Raw genomic sequence first — 21719 nt, forward strand, 5'->3', positions numbered from 1 at the left:
ACCGTCCCTATCTCAGCAGTACCTAGGTGCCACAATAGATACCTCCAAGGCAATAGCGTACCCCAACTTACTGAGAATACAAGCTATGCAGAATCTCATCAAAAAATTCCAAGCACAACACTCACTACAAGCTCGAGTGTTCATGCAGCTAATATGAATGATGGCATCTTGCATTTTCATAGTACCATACGCAAGACTACAAATGCGCCCCATACAAGAATGCTTGGCAGGTCAGTGGAATCAGGCTCGACAAGAAATAACAGATGTGGTGGTGGTAGACGACCGGACGCATCGCTCTCTGCAATGGTGGAATAACAAAAACCTTTCCAAGGGGTGGCCGTTTATAGAGCCCGTTCAACAAATAATACTGACCACAGACTCATCTCTCACAGGATGGGGAGCGCACTTACAAAGTCACACAGTACAAGGTACGTGGACAATGAAACAAAAAGTACTCCACATAAATTATCTGGAGTTACTAGCAATCTTTCAAGCTCTAAAATGGTTCCAACATTACATATCAAACAAAGCTGTACTAGTCCGGACGGACAATATGACAGCAATGTATTACATTCAACCTACAGCTCTCCCGGCTGGCGCAGAGCATTTGGAGATGGGCCATTCCTCAAAACATTTTTCTGTTAGCAGAACATCTACCAGGAGTTCACAATCAATTGGCAGATCTGTTAAGTCGTCAGAGACAACAGATACACGAATGGAAGCTTCATCCTCCGGTTCTTCAGCCATTTTTTCAAATGTGGGGACAACCAGAGATAGATCTGTTTGCCTCACAAAGCAAATCCAAATGCCTAAGCTTCGCCGCCAGGTACCCACACCCATTATCCAAAGGCAATGCGGTATGGATGAACTGGTCAAACACATTTGCGTACGCTTTTCCACCTCTCCCACTAATTGCATTAGTGGTACGCAAACTAAGGCAACATTCTCTCACATTGATTCTAATAGCACCAACGTGGGCGAGACAGCCATGGGACACAACACTACTGCAGCTTTCTTTAGTACCACATCACAAACTAAAACTCTCCCCACATCTACTAACACAGAACCATGGAGAGATTATGCATCAAGACCCAATGCAGCTCAATCTAGCAATTTGGCTCCTGAGGTCTTAGAGTCTGGATATCTAAATTTACCTCCTGATTGCATGGATGTCATTAAAGAGGCAAGACGTCTTACCACTAGAGCATGTTATGCAGCAAAATGGAAACGATTCATTGTCTATTGCACAAATAACAACTTTAACCCCTTAGATGTTTCTATACAAAACATCATATGCTATCTCTTACATCTGCAAAGATCTAATTTAGCATACTCTTCAATCAGATTACATCTTGCTGCTATAGCGGCATATCTCCAAAACAGACAACATTTGTCATTGTTTAGGGTACCTACAATCAAAGCGTTTATGGAAGGACTTAAATGAATAATTCCTCTGAGAATACCACCTTCTCCAGTATGGAATTTAAATATTGTGCTTACAAGACTTATGTGCCCACCCTTTGAACCATTCCATAAGTGTGAGTTACAGTTTCTTACATGGAAAGCTGCTTTTTTAGTAGCAGTTACATCACTAAGAAGAGTGAGTGAGATCCAGGCATTAACAATTCAAGAACCATTTATACAACTTCATCACAATAAAGTGGTTCTCAAGACAAATCCAAAGTTTCTGCCAAAGGTCATTTCACCGTTCCATCTCAACCAATCCATTGAGTTGCCAGTATTTTTTCCACAACCGCAAACTGTTGCAGAAAAAGCTCTTCACACGTTAGATGTAAAGAGAGCGATTCTATACTACATAGATAGGACAAAACCTTTTTGTAAAACTAAACAAATGTTTGTGTCTTTTTCACCTCCACATAAAGGCAATCTGATTTCAAAATCCGGCATTGCCAGATGGATTGGTAAGTGAATTCAAATTTGCTACCAAAAAGCGAAACGCACTCTATCCATTCCTCTTAGGGCTCATTCTACCCGTAAGATAGTAGCATCTATGGCATTCTTAGGAAACATACCATTAGATGATATCTGTAAGGCAGCTACATGGTCTACTACGCACACATTTACAAAACACTACTGTGTAGATGTGCAGGCAAAACAACAAGCAAGTGTGGGCCAGGCTGTACTAAAAACATTATTTCAAACTACTGCAACAGATGTGGGTGACCGCTACTCAGAGAGAAACTGCTGAGCAATCTATGCAACAGTGTGTGGTCTGCAGCCCATATGCCTCGAACGGAAAATGCTACTTACCAGTATGCATCTGTTCTTGGCATGTAGGGCTGCAGAACCACACAAGCCCACCCGACTCCCCGGCTGCCTATCTGTTCCAGTATTATCTTATTTAGATACACAATACATGGTCATCTTTATCTGTAATGATACAACTCCATCATTTGCCCAATGGCGAAAACAATCTGAGGACGGAGTGGATGCCCATGCGCACTACGGTCTAAGGGAGGAGTCACCTAGTAGACAAAGACTCTTCCAAGACAACAACAAAGTGTAATCATCCGGGCCCACCACCAGATGGTGATCTAATGCAACAGTGTGTGGTTCTGCAGCCCTACATGTCAAGAACAGATGCATACTGGTAAGTAGCATTTTCCTTAGTATTGGTCAACATACTTTTCAATCATGTCTTATTTACATTTTTAAAGTAAAAACTTACGGGATTTGTGATGTTAAAACCTGAAAAGCATGGACATTTTCCAAGAAATGTTTAAGAGCTGCCCTTTGGCAGCGTTGTGCAATGTTCCCATTGATTAAAAGTAAAAACATTTCTAGGGTTTGCAGATTTATGCAAATAATGATGACCATAATGATTAAAACAATACATTTGTTCATAATCTGATGAACCTTCTAAAAATTCATGTTTTGCAAATTTTGCTGACATTTCTACGTCTGCCATCATATTGTTAACAGTCTCAAAGTCCCAATCATCAGAAAATGTACTGGCAGAAACAAAGTCACTCAAAGAAACCTTAAATTGATGTGCAATTTTCAACAGTTCAACTGGGCCATAGATGTCAATCAGTACTGTCCCATGCTATACCACCAGGTATAGAGATTGCTGTGATGTTCACTGTTAAGTCTCTTTGTTCACGATGAGATGATTTGTGTGCCTTCAGGAGCAAGTTGATGTTCTGACTTGATTTGTCCATTTTACTATATTGTCCATCTATCAGCTTTCCCAAACTTAAAACGAGAATAAGCCAAAGGAGCATAAAAAGTACACCTAAAACAATCCAAAATTCAACCCATGGTGAAACCAGATATGTTTTATCAAGTTGATGAAAGAGTTCTGTTATTTTTTCTTTGAAAGTTTTATCCGCTGGCTTTGTTTCAGGTTCGCTTGGATCCTCAGAAAACGTATCAAAGTTTATGAAATAGCCAGAGGAAGTTCTGTCAGTTGTTGGAATTGCATCAGGATTCTTCAAAATCGCTGGAGCTTCTTCTTTCCTTGTCATATCAGTATAGTCGGGTGCTATATCATTGTAGACAGGAGTTTCTTGGCAAACAGTTATTTGGGTTTCAAGGGGTACAAGTTCCATGGCTTTATTGCATAGTCCTTTTTTCTCACTGCAGGTTTATCAAAGGTGATTAGTCTCTCAGTTTGAACCTCTTGTATTGTAGTCAGATTTGGCTGTCGGCTACATCTGCGGAGTCCACTTGGCCTGCTACTTATTATCGGCCACATATTGTGATTTGACCAGGTCGATGGACACGACTCTGTTCTCCTTTCTTCCAGCAAGGGACGGTAGTAACACTTATCTTGTTCCAAGGATTGCTAAGACAGGTACTTGTTTTCTGTAAGAAGGCTCAAATTCCTTCTTCACCACGTCTTTTCCCTGACTAGATCCCCAATCTTTGGAATCCAGACAGGCCTTGTTGTGACAGGTGGTTTTTCTTCAGTGGTCGTTGGCTGCTGCTTTGTGTTACTCAGACTTTTTCTTGTCTCATTTAAGTCCTGCAAAACAGCCAAACGGTCTTTGATATCAAACGGTTTCTGTTCCACCACTGAAGTGTGACGATCAATATCCTTTATGGACATTCTAGTACCAAAAAGTAATTCATATGGAGTAATTCCCCCCAGAGAAGATCTTGGCATATTGTTAAGACTACGCTGGACACTTATTAGTTGTTTGACACACCCATCACCCGAACCTAATACCCTAGCAGTTATAGATTGCTTTATGTCTCGTTTTTTTTCTCTCCACAACCGCATTACCCTCAGGATGGAAGGGCCTAGAATACTGCAATGCAACGCCCAAGCTGACCATGGCCTCCTTGAAAGCTTGAGAGCTAAACGCAGGACTCTGATTGGAATGTAGCGTGCCGATTGCGTATGTGCAGATAAAGACTCGCAAATCTTTTATAACAGTTCTGGCATCAGCCGAGCGCTGGGGCCATAACCAAATGAAACCTGTGCAGGAATCCACTGCTACCAAGATATATTTATAGTTACCATTCCTCTGTAAGGGACCACAGTGGTCTAGGTAAACACACACTACTGGTTTATCTGAAATAAGAAGGGGTGTCTGCGCAGTGCGTTTCACAGTGGAAACATTCATTTTTTGGCAGATTTCACATTCCAAAACATAGTTTCTGGTTTGCTTCCTCATGCGCGGCCACCAGTATCTTTGTTTTAATAGTGACACTGTGGCGGTAACACACAGTGTGCAGAGGCAAGCCCTTCATGTGCTGCTAAGATTAGTCCTAATCTATGTTCCATGTTTGGAATCACCCGATCCCCCACTCCAGGGATTTGAGCAAAAGGAACATTATTTGCATCAGTTATATAAGAGTACTTGAGTGGAAAGCCTTTCGGAAGTTTTTTGCCACTGTCTTTAACCGAAGCAGTGACAGCTTGCATAATTTCGCTGTCCATTTTTGTTTTTGAACGAGTGGCACGCAAACTATGTCAGCAGTCACTCACAATGATCCTAGTTGCTCCCACATGGGCAAGACAGCCATGGTACACAACGTTCCTAGAACTTTCAGTAGTTCCCCATCAAAGGCTGCGCCTCTTGCCCCATCTTTTAACTCAGAACTATGGAGAAATCAGACACCCAGATCCCAATCAGATGAACCTAGCGATCTGGCTCCTGAGGTCTTACAGTTCGGATACCTTAACTCACCACCTGATTACATGAACATTATCAAGGAGGCAAGACGGCCAACTACTAGAGCATGCTATGCAGCTAAATGGAAACAATTTGTAATTTATTGCAACAATAACCAAATCAATCCATTAGATGCTTCCATCCAAAACATTATCTGTTACCTCTTGCATCTTCAAAGATGCAATGTAGCATACTCTTCTATAAGACTACATCTTGCTGCTATAGCAGCATATCTCCAAAATAGACAACACCTTTCCCTGTTTAGGGTACCACCAATCAAGGTTTTAATGAAGGGTCTTAAAATGATAATTCCTCCAAAACACCCACCTTCACCAGTCTGGAACTTAAATTTAGTACTCACCAGACTTATGGGACCTCCTTTCGAACCACTCCACTGATGTGAATTGAAATTTCTAACATGGAAGGTGGCATTCTTGATTGCCATAACCTCTCTCAGACGAGTGAGTGAGCTTCAAGCACTAACAATTCAAGAACCCTTCATGCAAATACATGCAAATATGGTAGTACTTAGGACCTACCCTAAGTTTATGCCAAAAGTCATATCCACTTTCCATATCAATCAATCAATAGATCTGCCAGTGTTCTTCCAAAATCCACAGTCAGTAGCTGAAATAGCCCTACACACACTAGGTGTAAGGAGAGCTCTGCTATATTATGTTGTCAGGACTAAATCATTTAGAAAAGCAAAGCAATTGTTTGTTTCTTTTTCACCACAACATAAAGGTAATCCCATCTCAAAATCAGGAATAGCCAGATGGATAGTTAAATGCATTCAAATATGTTATCAAAAAGTTAAACACACTCTAACAGTTCCCCCAAAGGCACACTCTACGCGTAAAATCCATCCATGGCTTTCCTAGGGAATATTCCCCTTGAAGACATATGTAGGGCAGCCACATGGCCTACCATACACACTTTCACTAAACACTATTGTGTAGACGTTCAATCAAAGCAGCAAGCTGCTGTAGGCCAGGCTGTTCTTAAAACTCTTTTTCAGACTGCTGCAGCTGGTACAGGTGACCACCGCTAGAGGAGATACTGCTATACAGTCTATGCACAGATATGAATTCAGCAGCCCACATGCCTCGAACGGAATGTGCTACTTACCAGTATGCATCTGTTCTTGGCATGTAGGGCTGCTGACATTCATATCGCCCACCCTCCTCCTCAGTGCCTGTTGCAGCTGCAGAATTCTCTTTTGCATGGTCATCTCTTACTTTGCTATACTCCATCTCTGCCACAATGGCGAAAAACAATCTGAGGATGGAGAAGATGCCCATGCGCACTGTAGTCCAGGGGAGGAGTCACCTATCTCGTGATACTTCGAAGACTCTTCCAGGACAACAAGGTGCAATCATCCGGACCCAACACTAGGCAGCGATCTAGGCACAGATATGAATGTCAGCAGCCCTATATGCCAAGAACAGATGCATACTGGTAAGTAGCATATTCCTTTAGAATGAATAGGTCTGGTATCTCTTTCTCAGGATTCGATTTCCCAACAACCCGCAAGGGTAGCTTGGAAACACTGGAGCTGGATTTCTCAGCAGGAGAAAAGACAGCGTCTTTCTCAGTGCGTCTGCTGGAGGGTCGGCTTCCTTCGGCACTTGCTGTAGCGAGCTGTGTCGGGCAAGTAGATAGTCGAACTGCTCCAAACCACTGTGTATTTGCTAGGGCAAGTGTGGGCATATTTATACCTTGAAGTTACCGAGTTTGACGTTAGGTTGGACAAAATAACGTCACTAAAGACTCGCAGTTCTTTGAAAACTCCATGAGTTCTTGGAGAAATCCATATTCAAGCAAGGGGTTTTCCCTGACTGCTGAAGGCTAGTTTTTCCAAGAAATCGTTGTGGATTTTCGGAACTAGTGGAAGTAGCCATGCCGTATTTGGACTGCATGAGCCAAGTCTAAATATGGTTATGATTTCTATTCCTATATAAGGATAGGGTGATTTATACCTATATATAGGCATGAATCGGGAAAATTACACTAGTGTCCTAAAATGATACATAACAATGTCTGCTGCTGTGACCTGGGACCACAGCACCTCAGCTATCTTCCTGTGGATTGGAGGCTTGGATTCTATTTCCCTATGTATCTCCTATCCGAAACACTTACACTTTACCAAAGCAGACAACCTAATGCACCGTAAAAGCAATCTCAGATCCGTGCCTTCCCAAACTGCAATTCAAGACTAATGGACAGCACTGTTACAATTTACCCATAAATAATTCAGTTTTTCTATTAAAGCTTAGAATACATTAGTTCCATTCTCTTCTACTACAACAAAACACCAGCTCTCTTCCACCAAGATTATAAATTGTAGTATAGGAAATGTCCTTGCGAGAATAACCTGCTCTGCCTCTTGCTGTACTTCTGGACGCCTCTTTCTCTGGTGATATATTGTGTCCCTCAATCACCTAGTGAATGATAAGAAAACCTGCATCATAATTTGTCAGGCTGAGAGATGATTGATACATTTAGTACCTGTACATGTTCATGAAGTGCAAGCAATGTGAAAATGTGATTTCTTTTTATGTTCAAGTCACAGATCAGGAGCCAAAGAGAGCGAATCACTAATGAGTTTGAGAAGCTGCAGAAGTTTTTGGAGAAGGAAAAAAATTGTCACCTCCGCAACCTGGAGGAGGAAGAGAAGAAGAGTATGCAGAGCATCGAGGATACACTGACCAAATTAAAAGAAAAGCAGTCTGACCTCAGGAGCCTGATGTCAGAGATTGAAATGAAGTGTCAGCAGCAGGATGTAGAGTTATTGAAGGTAAGAAAATGTTATGAATCTAGAGAACTAGGTGAGCACCATACCTTTCTTAGTTTCAGAAATCACTAACCTTATAAACTGGATAAAATGAGAGCAAAGTATGCATTCACACCTCTTCCACTGCAAACTATAAAGGAAATAATATGTTGTTTATAAGTATACCTGGAGAAAGGGATTGGGATGAGAGAAGAAACAGAGATACTGCATATTGTTACTCTGGTCATATAGCTGGGCACTATCTCCAACTGGGGGAGCATTGTGGTCTGAAGACAAGAGGAAGACTTTAGTGATTTCATCAGTATTGCTACAGCACCTGATTTCTAATGTGGTGTATGATAAACCTTCAACAGTCCCTATCTCCAGCTCTCTAAGCGTTGATGAATCTGTCTTATTGCAGACGACTATATATATTTTATTCTACAATATTATATATATATATATATATATATATATATATATATATATATATATATATATATATTATAATGTTGGACTTTCAACATTTGCACATTAAGACTGATGTTTGTTCTGCTAAAGGCAGTGTAGCTCAATCTAATAAAACATATGATGAATAAAGGGTGACATCATAAAAAGATAGATATAATACAAAATGGATAGCTAAGATGTCGATTGTTTCATCTTATCGTCATTGCAGTCCTTCAAAAATGCAGAGCACTGAGATGTATAAAATGTGAAAGAGTGAGGTAAAACTTGGACTGTGTGTTCAAAGAACAGTCACATAGATAGCACAACTCTTAGTCAGTTGCCTACAGTATACTTCATATGTTATCATCGTTTGTCTGTTCAGATATTTTGGCCATACATTTATTAAAAATGCTGATTATTTGGCCATCTGTACTGTGGAAACAGTTAGTGATAGCTAATGATCAATTCCTTACGTTAATTACACAAACTGTTGGATAGAGAAGGCTCTTCTCTTTGACACAATCTAGACACACTCAGAAAAAAAGGGCTATCTAATTTTGTAATATTGAGAAAATCTGCACGCCGAATTTCTTTTCCTATAGAAGCAAGTTTTTCACAGCACATTTTGGTTGGAGAGTAAATTAAAGCACAACGAATGGGGGCCAGGGGCAATGTCATAAGCCACTAAAAGCAGCCAGTAGCCTAGGACAGAGATAGACTAGACATTCAATCCTGTCTGGCCACTTGTGTCAACTGGCTCTCGACTCTCACCCCTGACCTGCAGAATCCCTCTGAGGATATCCGCATCAAGGAGGTTATCTCGGCGATTGCACGCCTCAAGCCTGCGAAGTCGCCAGGTCCGAATGGGATCTCAGCAGCCTTTTATAAGGCCTTTTGTTCCACTTTAGCCCCTGTTCTTACAAAACCATATAACTCCTTCTCGGAACCTAGGGCAATCCCTCCTGATATGCTTAAAACCTCCATAATAGTCCTCACTAAGCCTGGTAAAGATGTTCAATATTGCAGCTCCTATTGACCGATCTCCTTCTTAAACATCGACCTCAAACTCTACACGAGCATCATAGCCCATAGAATCAATGAATGCCTCCCCTACTTAGTGGACCCTGATCAGGCGGGCTTCATTCCCCGCAGACAGGGCAGCGATAACACAAAGAGAACGTTGCATATGATCGACAAGGCGAATAGCTTTCAGGGAGAATACATGCTCATAGAGGTTGACAACGAGAAGGTGTTCGATCGGGTCAACTGGCAGTATCTCGATCAGGTACTGACGCACTTCGGGTTTCGGCACAAATGCAGAACTCTCATCCTGAACTGCTACTAAGCCCCTTCCGCGTCGGTCCGAATTAATGGTTTCACCTCCTCCTCATTCTCCATACATAGAGGCACTTGCCAGGGTTGCCCCCTTTACCCCTATTATTCACTTTGTACATTGAGCCCATGGCCCAGAGGGTCCGAGATCACCCGGACATAGTTGGCGTCCCATTTGGGGGAGACAGGCACTAAATCAGCCCTTATGCTGACGACGTCCTGGCTTCCCTGGCGAGTCCGCTTCTTTCTTCACCGGCCTTTATGGGGGAACTGAGGGCCTTCGGGGAAGCCTCTGGATTTCAAATCAATCAGTAAATTCCAGGCACTCAACCTTTCGGTGTCTCGCAGCACGGTGGACCTCCTCGCTGCCCAATTCCCGGTGCAGTGGGCCCCAGAGACTATTCCATATCTGGAGGTTTAGTTGGCTAGCACTATTCAGGTGACGCTAGATACCAACTATAGGGCGCTTCTTCAGCAAATTCGAAACAACCTGGGGAGGTGGAAGTACCTTCGAATTTCTTGGTTGGGGCGGATCACGGCCTGTAGGATGACGGCCCTACCCAAGTTATTGTACTTCTTTGACAATTCCCCTTTTCCCTCCACAGGGTATGATTGCTAAACTCCAATCGGAACTGGCACTGTTATTTGGCAGGGACCAAAACCATGTATGAAGCGCCCCCTGACTATCTCCTCCCAGATGCCGATGGGTTAGGAATCCCGGATCTGCAACTCTACTTTAAGGTGGCACTGCAGCGTTATCTGGTGGAGAAGAGCCGTCCTGAGTCTGAGAAGCATTGGCTCTTCCAGGACAGGGCAGTGGCTGGGATGGCACTCTGGAAGATCCCATTTCTTCCCAAAGAACACAGTGGCCGCGGAGGCTGCACGTCTCCCCAATAACTTGATCGACAATATCAGTTTGGGACAGTGTCAGCACTAGAAAGGGCCTGACTACGTTTCCATCCCCGCTAACCCCTTTGTTCAAGAACTGGGACCTTACTCCAGGCAATGCAGTGACAGGATTTGCAACTTGGAGGGCATCGGAGTGCAGTTCCATGGGCCATTTCTTTGACTTCAATCAATCAATCAATCAATCAAAGACATTTGTATCGTGCACTACTCACCCGGAGGGTCTCAAGGCGCTTGGGGAGGGGGGGTCCGCTACTGCTCGACCAGCCAGGTCTTGAGCTGCTTCCTTAAGGCGAGGTGGTCTTGGGTCAGGCGGAGGGGGGTCAGGAGGGAGTTCCAGGTCTTGACGCTGCCCGGCATGCGGCTGGTCGCCCACTGGGGCACCGGTCGGCGTCCTCAGAACAACCGAGGCGCACGCGAAACATCTTTGTCTGCTGCTAAATACAAGGTCGGTAGGAAGTAATGCCCTGCATATCTACGATCTTCTTGTCAGGGAAAACCCTGTATGTCTGCTTTTGACCGAAACTTGGTTGGGAGAGGCGTCTAATCCGGATGTCTTTACTGCTATCCCTTCAACCTATAACATCTTCTGCCAAGATAGAGCTAAGGGAAGGGGGGGCGGAGTTGCTGTGGTGGTGAGGAAGAACATTTCTTGCTCAGTTCTTCCCGTGAATTCCATCGAGGGCTCTGAATCCCTTGGTTTTATGCTCAGACTGTCTCCGGGTCAAGCGCTCAAAGGGCTGTTGGTCTACAGGCCACCTGGCCCGGTGGGCTCCTTTTGGGAGGACCTACAGACAGCCATGTCGGAGCTGGCGCTGTCTGCACAGCACTGTTTGCTGGCAGGCGATTTCAATTTTCATCTTGATGTCACGGACGATCCGGATGGGGTCAAATTGCTGGATATTAAATCTCCGCTTGGCCTGGCACCGTTTGTGTCAGGGCCTACACATGAGAAAGGGCACACCCTCGATCAAGTGTTCTCCTCAGTCCCTATTGTTGACATTGAGGCGCGGCCGGTGCTCTGGTCGGATCACAGGCTGATTGGGTTTTCCGTATTGGAGAATGGGCGGTCCGACACCTGCGCCCCCACGGTGCCCAGGTCAGCCTCGAGAGCGTTGCAGAGTGACCCCTGCTATGTTGGAGCAGGCGCTCACGGAACATCCTTGTCATCTCTCGGGGGATCCGGAAAGAGACACTGAGGCCCTGCAGCGATGGCTGACTGAGAGGTTGGACGATCTTGCCCCTAGTGTAACACCTCGGTCCACGACGATACGGCAATCTGCGCCGTGGTTTACGGAGGTGCTGCGCGTGGCTCGCAGCCAATGTAAGGTTGCTGAGCGTGCCTGGCGCCTTCAATACGATGGGGAGGCTAAACTCGCCTATAGGTCGGCTGTGAAGGCCTATCACCGCGATATTCTTGGTGCCAAGCGGGAATACCTTGCCAGGAGGATTGAGGCGTCGGCGAACTTCTGTAAGGAGATTTTCACGATTGTGAAGGAGTTTACGTCCCCTAGCTCCTACTCACCCCTGCCAATATCATCTGATGCGTGGGCGTGTGATCTTGCCACTTTTTTTTACCAACAAGATCAAGGCAATTCAGGCCTCCTTCTCGAAGAGCTCGGAGGAGGGTTGCGGTGACCTCGGGGCAGGACTCGGAACATCGTCCTTGTCAACGGCAGTACTGGCGGACTTTCTACCTGTCTCCAGTGATGCATCCCGGATTCTGCTGGCCAGCCTTAAATCTGGCTCGCCACTCGACCCCTGCCCCGCCAAATTTTTGGCTGGGATGGCGGCAGTGGTGAACCCTCTGGTCAACCCGATCCTCAATGCCTCCCTGAGGGAAGGGAGTGTCCCACGCACCTGGAAAAGGGCGATGGTGATTCCCCCTCCTGAAAAAGCCGGGTCTTGATGCCGAGGTTCTGGCCAATTATAGGCCAATTTCACTGCTCCCAGCTTTGGCCAAGATCACTGAGAAACATGTCCATGGCATCTTGTCGAGCTTTTTAGAATCCAACAATTTGCTCCATCCATCCCAATCCGGTTTGCGTCCGAATTTTAGTACAGAAACGGCGTTGGTGGAGGTCTCCGAGATCATCAGGGAGACCTTGGATGTGGGTGGCAAGGCCATGTTAGTCATGTTGGACCTGTCGGCGGCCTTCGACACCGTCCCCCATGAGGCGCTTCTCGCCAGGCTTTATGACATCGGCCTCAGGGGGACGGTGCTCAGATGGTTTACATCCTTCCTGGATGGCCGCCGCCAGACGGTCTGGGTTTCCCAGAGCTCCGCCGAGATGCCGCCATTGGGAGTCGGGGTTCCACAGGGTTCTGTGTTGAGCCCGACGTTGTTTAACATCTTTATGTCTCCTCTGGCGGCTGCGGTGGAGGCTTACGGAGCCCAGATCGTGTCCTACGCCGACGACACGCAACTCCTCTTCACATGTGGCAAAGATCAGCCATTTGATGGGGAGAGAATTCGGGACTGCCTGGACATGGTCTTTGGGTGGTTCCAGCGGAATAGTCTGAAGGCCAACTCCAGTAAGTCTGAGGTTCTATTCTTCGGCTGTGCCATCGATCCCGAGTGGCGGCAATGGTGGCCGGCTGCTATGTGTCCCCCGGCACAATCCTCCTTGGTTGCCAAGAACCTTGGTGTTAAGCTGGATAACAAGCTCTCATTGAGAGCGCACGTTCTTGGCCTGTCCGGCATTTGTTTCGGCATTCTGAAAATGCTCCGCAAATTTCTTCCTCTACTATCTGCGGAGCACAGGCGGATTACGGTGCAGGCGCTCATCGGATCCAGGCTAGACTATGCCAATGCCCTTTTTTTAGGCCTTCCTGATTACTTGGTCCAGCGTCTGCAGGTGGTACAGAATTCTGCAGCCCGTGCGATTTTTGGTCTGCATAGGCGAGCACGGGCTTCTGGGCTGCTGCAGACGCTTCACTGGTTGCCGATCCGGAAGCGGATTATGTTCAAATCCCTGACGCTGATGCACAAAGCTCTGTTTGGCTCAGGCGCGGGATATCTGCAGAAGAGATTGGCTTTCTATCGCCCTGCTCGCTCACTGCGCTCTGAATCCCTTTTCACTGCTGTGGTCCCGCATGTGAGGAAGGCCCGCATTGGGGGGCGCTCCTTTAGCCTCAAGGCCCCCCAGCTGTGGAATTCGCTCCCACTGGCACTTCGCAGTACCCCCAATCTGCTTCAATTTAGAAAAAATTTGAAGACTTGGCTTTTTAATCTTTCTGTTTAGGCGGGTTTCTTCTTCCTTGGAATCTGTTTTTCTTGTTATGTTGTTCTACACCTCAGCCCGTGGAAAGCGCCGGGACACTCTTTTAGAGTAGCTGAGCGCTATACAAACGCATTTTAACATAACATAACATAGCATGACGGCCAGGTGGGAGAAGGACCTTCCTCCTGTTGTGGCTCTTCGGATGCGGGGGACGGCGGCGAGGGCGTGGCTGGTTGATCGGAGATGGCGTGTGGGAGCGTAGAAGTTGAGGCATCTGTTGAGGTAACTCGGGCCTTGGTTGTGTAGGGCTTTGTGTGCGTGGGTGAGGAGCCGGAAGGTGATTCTCTTGTTGACCGGGAGCCAGTGCAGGTCTCTCAGGTGTCCGGAGATGTGGCTGTGTCTGGGGATGTCGAGGATGAGTCTCGCTGAGGCGTTCTGGATTCGCTGGAGTCCCTTATGGAGCTTGGCGGTTGTTCCGGCGTAGAGGGTGTTGCCGTAGTCCAGACGGCTGGTGATGAGGGCCTAGGTGACCGTCTTCCTGGTCTCGGTGGGGATCCACCGGGAGATCCTACGTAGCATGCGCAGGATGTTGAAACAAGACGAGGAGACGGCGTTGACTTGTCTGGTCATGGAGAGGGAGGAGTCCAGGATGAAGCCCAGGTTGCGTGCGTGGTCTGTCGGTTTGGGTGCGGTGCCCAGGGCAGGGGGCCACCAGGAGTCGTCCCAGGCGGAGGGTGAGGAGCCCAGGATGAGGACTTCCGTCTTGTCTGAGTTCAGTTTCAGGCGGCTGGTCATCATCCATTCGGCTACGTCTTTCATCCCTTCGTGTAGGTTGGCTCTGGCGGTAGCGGGGTCGTTGGTAAGGGAGAGGATCAGCTGTGTCTCGTCGGCGATAAAATTGAGGTTGTGTTGGCGTGCGATGGCCGCAAGGGGGATCATGTAGACATTGAAGAGGGTGGGGCTGAGCAAGGAGCCCTGAGGAACGCCGCAGATGACTTCGGTGGCCTCTGACCTGAATGGGGGTAGGCGGACTCTCTGTGTCCTTCCAGCGAGGAAGGAGATGATCCACTCCAGTGCCTTCTCCTGGATTCCGACGTTGCTGAGGCGCTGCACTAGGGTGCGGTGGCAGACAGTGTTGAATGCTGCGGAGAGGTCTAGGAGGATGAGGACCGCTGTTTCTCCGTTGTCGAGCAGGACTCGGATGTCATTGGTGGCAGCGATGAGGGCGGTCTCGGTGCTGTGGTTGGCCCTGAAGCCCGACTGTGAGGGGTCGAGGGATCCATTCGTCTCGAGGAAGGCGGCCAGTTGCTTGTTGACGGTCTTCTCGATGACTTTGGCTGGAAACGGGAGGAGCGAGATGGGGCGGTAGTTTTTGAGTTTGGTGGGGTCCGCTGTTGGTTTCTTTAGTAGAGCGCTGAGTTCGGCGTGCTTCCAGCTCTCAGGGAAGGTGGCAGTGTCGAAGGAGGTGTTGATGATGTCCCGCAGGTGGGGTGCGATGACAGCGTCGGCCTTGTTGAAGACGTGGTGAGGGCAGGGGTCGGTTGGAGATCCGGAGTGGATGGAGTTCATCGTGTGGATGGTGTCTTCGGTGCTGATCGGGGTCCAGGCGTTGAGGGTGGTGGTGGGGGGCGTTGGTGCGGTCGTGGGGAGCGTTGTTTGTGTGCTGAAGCTGTTGTGTATGTCAGCGATCTTGTTGTGGAAGTAGGAGGCGAGGGAGTTGCAGAGGTCTTGCGATGGGGTGATGTCGTTGTTTCTGGCGCTGGTGTTGGAGAGCTCTTTCACGATGTTGAAGAGTTCCTTGCTGTTGTGTGCGTTGTTGTCCAGGCGCTCCTTGAATGCTGTTTTCTTGGTGGCGTGGATCAGTTGATGGTGCTTACGGGTGGCGAGCTTGAGGGTGGTCATGTTGTCCGGTGTTGGGTCTCTTCTCCAGGCTCTCTCCAGGGCTCTGCAGTTCTTCTTAAAGCTCTTGAGTTCGTCGGTGAACCATGGGGCCTTCTTGCTGCTGGGTCTGCTGGGCGGGGTCCTCAGTGGGGCGAGGTTGTCTGCGCAGTTGCTGATCCACTTTGTGAGGTTGTCGGCGGCCTGGCTGGGGTTCGCTGAGCTGGCGGGAGGGTGCTGGCTCAGGGATGTGGCGAGTTGGTCGGCCGTGATCTTGTTCCAGCTTCTTCGTGCAACCTGTTGCTGGTGGTGGTGGATCGTGGTCCTTCTGAAGCTGAAGTGAACGCAGCTGTGGTCCGTCCAGTGGAGTCCGGTGGCGTGGCTGAAGACGATGTCCTTGCTGGATGAGAAGACGGGGTCGAGTGTGTGTCCAGCGTGGTGGGTGGGGGTGGTCACCAGCTGCTTGAGTCAGAGGTTGGCGAGGTTATCAAGCACGGTGGTGGTGTTGCGGTCGTTGTTGTTCTCCAGGTGGAAGTTGAGGTCCCCGAGGAGGATGTAGTCAGCGGAGGGGAGGGCGTGCGGGCTGATGAAGTCGGCAATGTCTTCGCTGAATTGAGTGCGTGGTCCCGGGGGTCGGTAGATCAGGGTGCCTCTGAGGGTGGTCTTGGGGTCGGTGTGGATCTGGAAGTGCAGCTGTTCGGCGGTTTTCAGGGTGTCGTCGGTGTTGGTCGTGATGCGGATGGTGTTCCTGTGGATGATGGCGATGCCTCCTCCCGTCTGGTTGGCGCGGTCTCTCCGGGTGATCTTGTAGCCCTCCGGGATGGCGATGGCGATGTCGGGCGCTAAAGAGGCGTTCATCCACGTTTCCGTGAGGAAGGCAACGTCTGGAGATGTGGTGTCGAGGAGGTTCCAGAGTTGGACGGCGTGTCTGTGGACGGAGCGGGTGTTGGGCAGGATGCACTTCAGGTGGTTGCTGCTCGTGTTCGGCTTGGTGGGTGCTGGTGCAGTGCAGGTCCGGATGCAGGTGAACTTGCAGGAGTGGCAGCTGAAGGGTCCGTGGGTGCGTCTCGGGGTGGCTCGGTAGCATCCCGGGAGTCGGACGGTGTTGAGAGTGTTGAGGGTGGCGGCGTCGTACGTCTGGTGGGTGCGCTGGGGTCTGCGGGGGCCAGGGGTCCTGGCACTGGGCGCGGTCCAGGCACGCCCGCTGCGCGTACGCACGTTCGCCATTTATGGCGAAGTGTGAGGGAGGGAGGAGCAGCTGGGAGGTGGGAGCGGGGAGGGTACAGAAGGAAAAAGGGGGCGTGGCCGCACGCAGGCGGCGGGAATCGGGGAGCGGGGCACAGGGACAGCGAGGTAACGGAGAAAGCGAGCAAGGGGAAACAGGCGACAATACACTACCAATGTGGGGAGCAGTAACAGTACAGTGGGGAGAGAGAAACGATATAAACACTATGACACACAGGCTTCTACGAGCACGAAAGCAGCGGCGGGGGGCGGGGTCGTCGGGGCGGGCTCAGCGAGGCGAGCAGACTTAGAGGGTCTGCTCTCTTTTCCCCAACTATGGGAGGCTTTGGGCTTCCCTAGTCAGAGCGATTCTACTATCTGCAATTGCGACATTGGATCTTGCATCCATCCAACCAGGCCTAAGCACAACGTCATTTAACCCAGTATGAAAGATGGTCTCTTGGCCCAAAAGTCTGATAAAGGCATGACCGCGAAGGTATATACGCTCTTGCTTCAGACACAGACTCATACTTTCCACGCGGGGAGGGCAACCTGGGAGGAGGAATTGGGACGTTCCCTGAGCGCAAAGGAATGGGAAGGCATTGCCTACATGGCCTGCCACACAGCGCGTAACATGGCGCTTGCGGAGACACTTCTTCCCATTGGTATTACACACCGGTCCGACTCCAGCAAATCAAGCCCTTGCATAGCGACAGCTGTTGGAGGGGTTGTGGTAACAAGGGATCCCTACTACTCATTCTTTGGGACTGCCCGCAGATTCAGCACTATTGGACACAGGTTATTGATGAAATAGACACACACTTAAATACGCAGCTCCCAAGGTTTCCAACTTGCGTATTGCTGGGTCTCCCAAACCCACTAACATACCCTCTGAAATAAAACCGCGGCCGGCAGATTGACATAGCGCTGGGAGCGGCAGCCCAGGCCATCCTCGCCCATTGGAGCACAGTGCACATTCCGACTCATACAAACTGGCTGCACAGACTTTGGTACATTCTAGGAATGGAAAAGATCTCCATGACATTAGCGGGAAAGGGGGACAAATTCCAGGAGGTATGGAACCCATACGTGTCACTACTGTCACAAGAATTCAATGAGTTAACATGCCCTAAATACCTCAGACTCTTACGCCTTTCTGTGATTCCCCGAGGCAACCAACCGAGTAATAATCACATGTACGCACACATTCTGGTGCAGGCATAGCATAAGGGTGAGTGAGGACGGGGAGGGTGGAGTTCGGGCGGGGGGTTCTTGTTTTATGAGGTTTCCTTTTGTTTTGTTTTGCTTTCTTCTTTTGGGGGTTGTTTATGTACCAGTTCTAGCAAGGCATGTAGCCAGACTCGATCTCAGATGTTTGCATGCCCCAAAGACTTACCTTCGCTACTGTATTTACTTGGTACGGTTGAAAATATCAATAAAATATTTAAACCAAAAAAGTTAATAATTTCCTCTGGTAGATTTTCCTGTGTTCGAATTATTGAATTGGACTCCAGTGTATAGATGCATTTTCTTTCTATGAACTGAGGAAGTATAATTTTTTTTCAAATGTCCAATATCTGTGTTACAGTGATCTCCACCATACAGAGATTGCATTCTGCCCCACAAAAATGTGTGTCTTTAAGAATGCAAACCTAACAAGCAGGACAGTCTTCTTTTTTAACTGAACTAATCCTATTTTGTAGAAATACTTTGTCACTTTTTCTATAATGGTGTACTTTAGTAAGATGCTAAACTCTTTCTGCACTGACTGCATTTATAAGTTAATCTGTGCTTTATTTATAAAGATCAATAATGAAAATGCATGTATTCATTATTAATATATTTGTTTTTATTTGTATATATTTGTTTGTAATTACTGCACTTGTAAATACATTTTACTGTGAATCTAATTGATATTTTTGTGTTTCTCTTCCCAGGATGTAAAGATCACATTGAGCAGGTACGATAATCGGCTATTAAAAGCTCACCATATAAACAATGAATGAGGAGCCTTTATGATATCTTATTTCACATTACAGTTTACTTATGTATTTGTGTTACTCAGGTGAGCCCATTTTTGATATCTCAGCATCTACAATTTGGGGCATAGCTTTTGCAATATTTGTACCCTGAGAGGTACTAGTTTTGCCCCAGGTATTCAGAAATGATTAAACTTGAGTGCCTATTTTGCTTTGGAGTCTTGCTACTCAAGTCTATTGTATTGCACTTCTATATTGATTGTATCTTTTTTTTTCTCCGTCATCTTCCTATTAATTGTTTTTTCCGTTTTCTTTTTTCATTTTCATTGGTTCTTTTCTTTATATTCACCTTTTCTTACCTGTATATTGTTTTATGATTTTTATCTTATTTTGCTTTAACTTTCTTCTCATTTCCTAGTTTTAATGTTTTATCTTTTTTCTTTTTTCTATTCATAAGTTTTTTCTCTATATATTTTACTCCCCTAGTTTTCATTCTGTTTAGTGTCGACTGTGTGTCTTTTATTCGCTTTGTGTTATTGCTTTTATGTTTTTTCCATATTTGATATATTCTCTTCAAGTGGCGTGTGTATTACTTTTTGCTGCTAGTTATATTGTTCATTTGCTCATTTTTACTTCACTCTTTTTCGTTGTTTCTAGTCTAGCTTTTTCCTTTTCTATTTAACACATTCTTTAGTTTGTTCTCATTGCTAAGTTTGTATCCCTTTCTGAGCTTCTGTTTTCATCCTAATTTTCGAATATTTTTTTATAACGCAGTATTTTTATGTTCATTAGTAGGGCTCACTGAGTGTAACTGTTGTTGCTGAACCATGCAGTGTTAGAAAGGTCAGCATTTTAAAACCCTGATAGACAGACTCCGACTTCCATCCTTTTGATGTTGATAACTTGAGTACATTTAAAGTGTTTTATAGTGCTCATTGTTTGCAGCATTTAGAAACCCATATAAGCGTGTAATGCACTGTATAAAGACAAGTTATTACTGGTCATATTATCTACTTTTTCTTTACCATTTCACTTTGAGAGAATTTGTATATTATTTACTTGTAAGACATTAAAGATTATTTAAACCATAAACATTTTTCAAGTTGTACGGCAAAACTTAGTTTGATTTTGGTCAGTTAATATGTTCCTTTTCCCCATTTGTATTTTTGAGACGCACTTCATTTAGTTAGTTGATAGTATATATTCTCAGTTACACATTTACCTTTAGGAAATGCCTATGTTTATTTATATGATCTTGTGCACTCACTGTACTATCTTTTACAGGTGTAGGTCTGATATTTCATGCATCCTGGTGTTCCATTCTTTATTTGGGGTGCTCCCTGTTCGCTCCCTACCTGTTTACATTATTCAGCTTCCTCTCATTTATCTGACATAATATATTATTTCCCAACTACCAACTTCAATATTATCCCCACTTGTCTCTTTCCAAGGTATGACAATATGAAAGCTCAGCATGTTGCTTATGATACCTCAACGGGGATAAAAGAGAAGACTAACAAGGAGAAGGAAGTGGACCTGCACATACAGATAATTGAATCACTGGGTGAGAAACTACAAACGTGTCCTTGTGTTACTATAAGGAAATACCAGTAAAGTTCAAATACCTCTATTTATGAGATCACCAAAATATTCAGTTTGAATTTGGGTATATATTTGTGTTGTTTCTAATGCATATAAAGCTCAAGCTATAAAAGTGCTTCAGAGGTTCAATTATAATAACAAAATTAATGTAAAATACAGACTAGCACTATGGAAATTCTGTAAAATGCCTTTATACTTATTTACCTAATGTTAGGGTGTTCAGATTATAAATAGATTTACCTTCCTCTCCACAGAGCTTACTGCCAAACCTAAATGGTTGAAATCAAACTATTATAAACATTTTATAATTTTCATACAGTAGGCTCATGATCAACCTATAACAAGTGATATGTGACTTCAGTTCTCATAAATTGGAAGAACTTTGCGGCCGATTCACAAACTGCACTTTCTTGTATGTTTAGCAGTACTACAATCACACTATTTATGTACTGCAAAATGGTTTTCACGAACCTTCCTACGTAGGTCTGCCCATTGCCTATCCTTTCTTTCCAGATATCTCCTCCCACATATTTATTTTTTTGTAGTAAATGAGGGATAGGACAGGGCAAGTGGCTGTTAAATGGGGAATACTTACTACTAAATAGATGGGGTTTAGAGAGAGTAAGGAGGGATATAGAGAAGGATAAGTTGAGGTTTAGGTAGGGACATTCATTCACCGAAAAAAGAGGAATCCCAGTCTGATACACATACTACACTTTTAAAACTACTACAGACAACATAAGTCTCAAAAGAGTCATAAATGCACTCCATCTTAGACCTGGAGGAAGACCGGCACCACACATGGCCACCACGAGTAGTGGTATATAAATAAAACATAAAGATTATTTTATTATATTTGATAAATATTTTTTAATTATAAATAAATGTACATAAAATAAAAAATATATATATTTGTAATTAATTTTTATACATATCTCTAAGTAACTTTTAATACATTATAGAGAAAGATGCACATTTTATTTTAGGTTCGATATGTTTAATACATCTTTAAAATTATATTTTTTAAATGTAATATAAATGAATGAACTGTTTAATTCATAGTTAAGTTAATAGTGCTATGGCATTTTTTTTTGTTCCATATTTTACAAAAATATGTAAAATAATTTACACTAATATTTAACAGACAACAATTTTTATATATTTATTAAAAGTTTAAGAACCTTTTCAGATATTGTTTTGCTTACCC

At 45.6% G+C, this 21719-nt stretch overlaps 1 protein-coding gene across 2 annotated transcripts in view; it reads left to right on the forward strand.

Annotated features, from left to right (window-relative positions):
- LOC147717634 (E3 ubiquitin-protein ligase TRIM39-like) overlaps nt 1-21719 on the forward strand; it is a 304954-nt gene that overhangs the window by 100803 nt on the left and 182432 nt on the right. For both annotated transcript variants that reach the window (XM_086924428.1, XM_086924429.1), the window contains exons 3-5: nt 7711-7941; nt 18869-18891; nt 20362-20474. In XM_086924428.1, the coding sequence (XP_086780554.1) occupies nt 7711-7941; nt 18869-18891; nt 20362-20474 (367 nt within the window). The remainder of the gene's footprint in view (nt 1-7710; nt 7942-18868; nt 18892-20361; nt 20475-21719) is intronic.

Source organism: Lissotriton vulgaris, chromosome 5 (assembly GCF_964263255.1).
Source record: "Lissotriton vulgaris chromosome 5, aLisVul1.2, whole genome shotgun sequence".
Taxonomy (NCBI): domain Eukaryota; kingdom Metazoa; phylum Chordata; class Amphibia; order Caudata; family Salamandridae; genus Lissotriton; species Lissotriton vulgaris.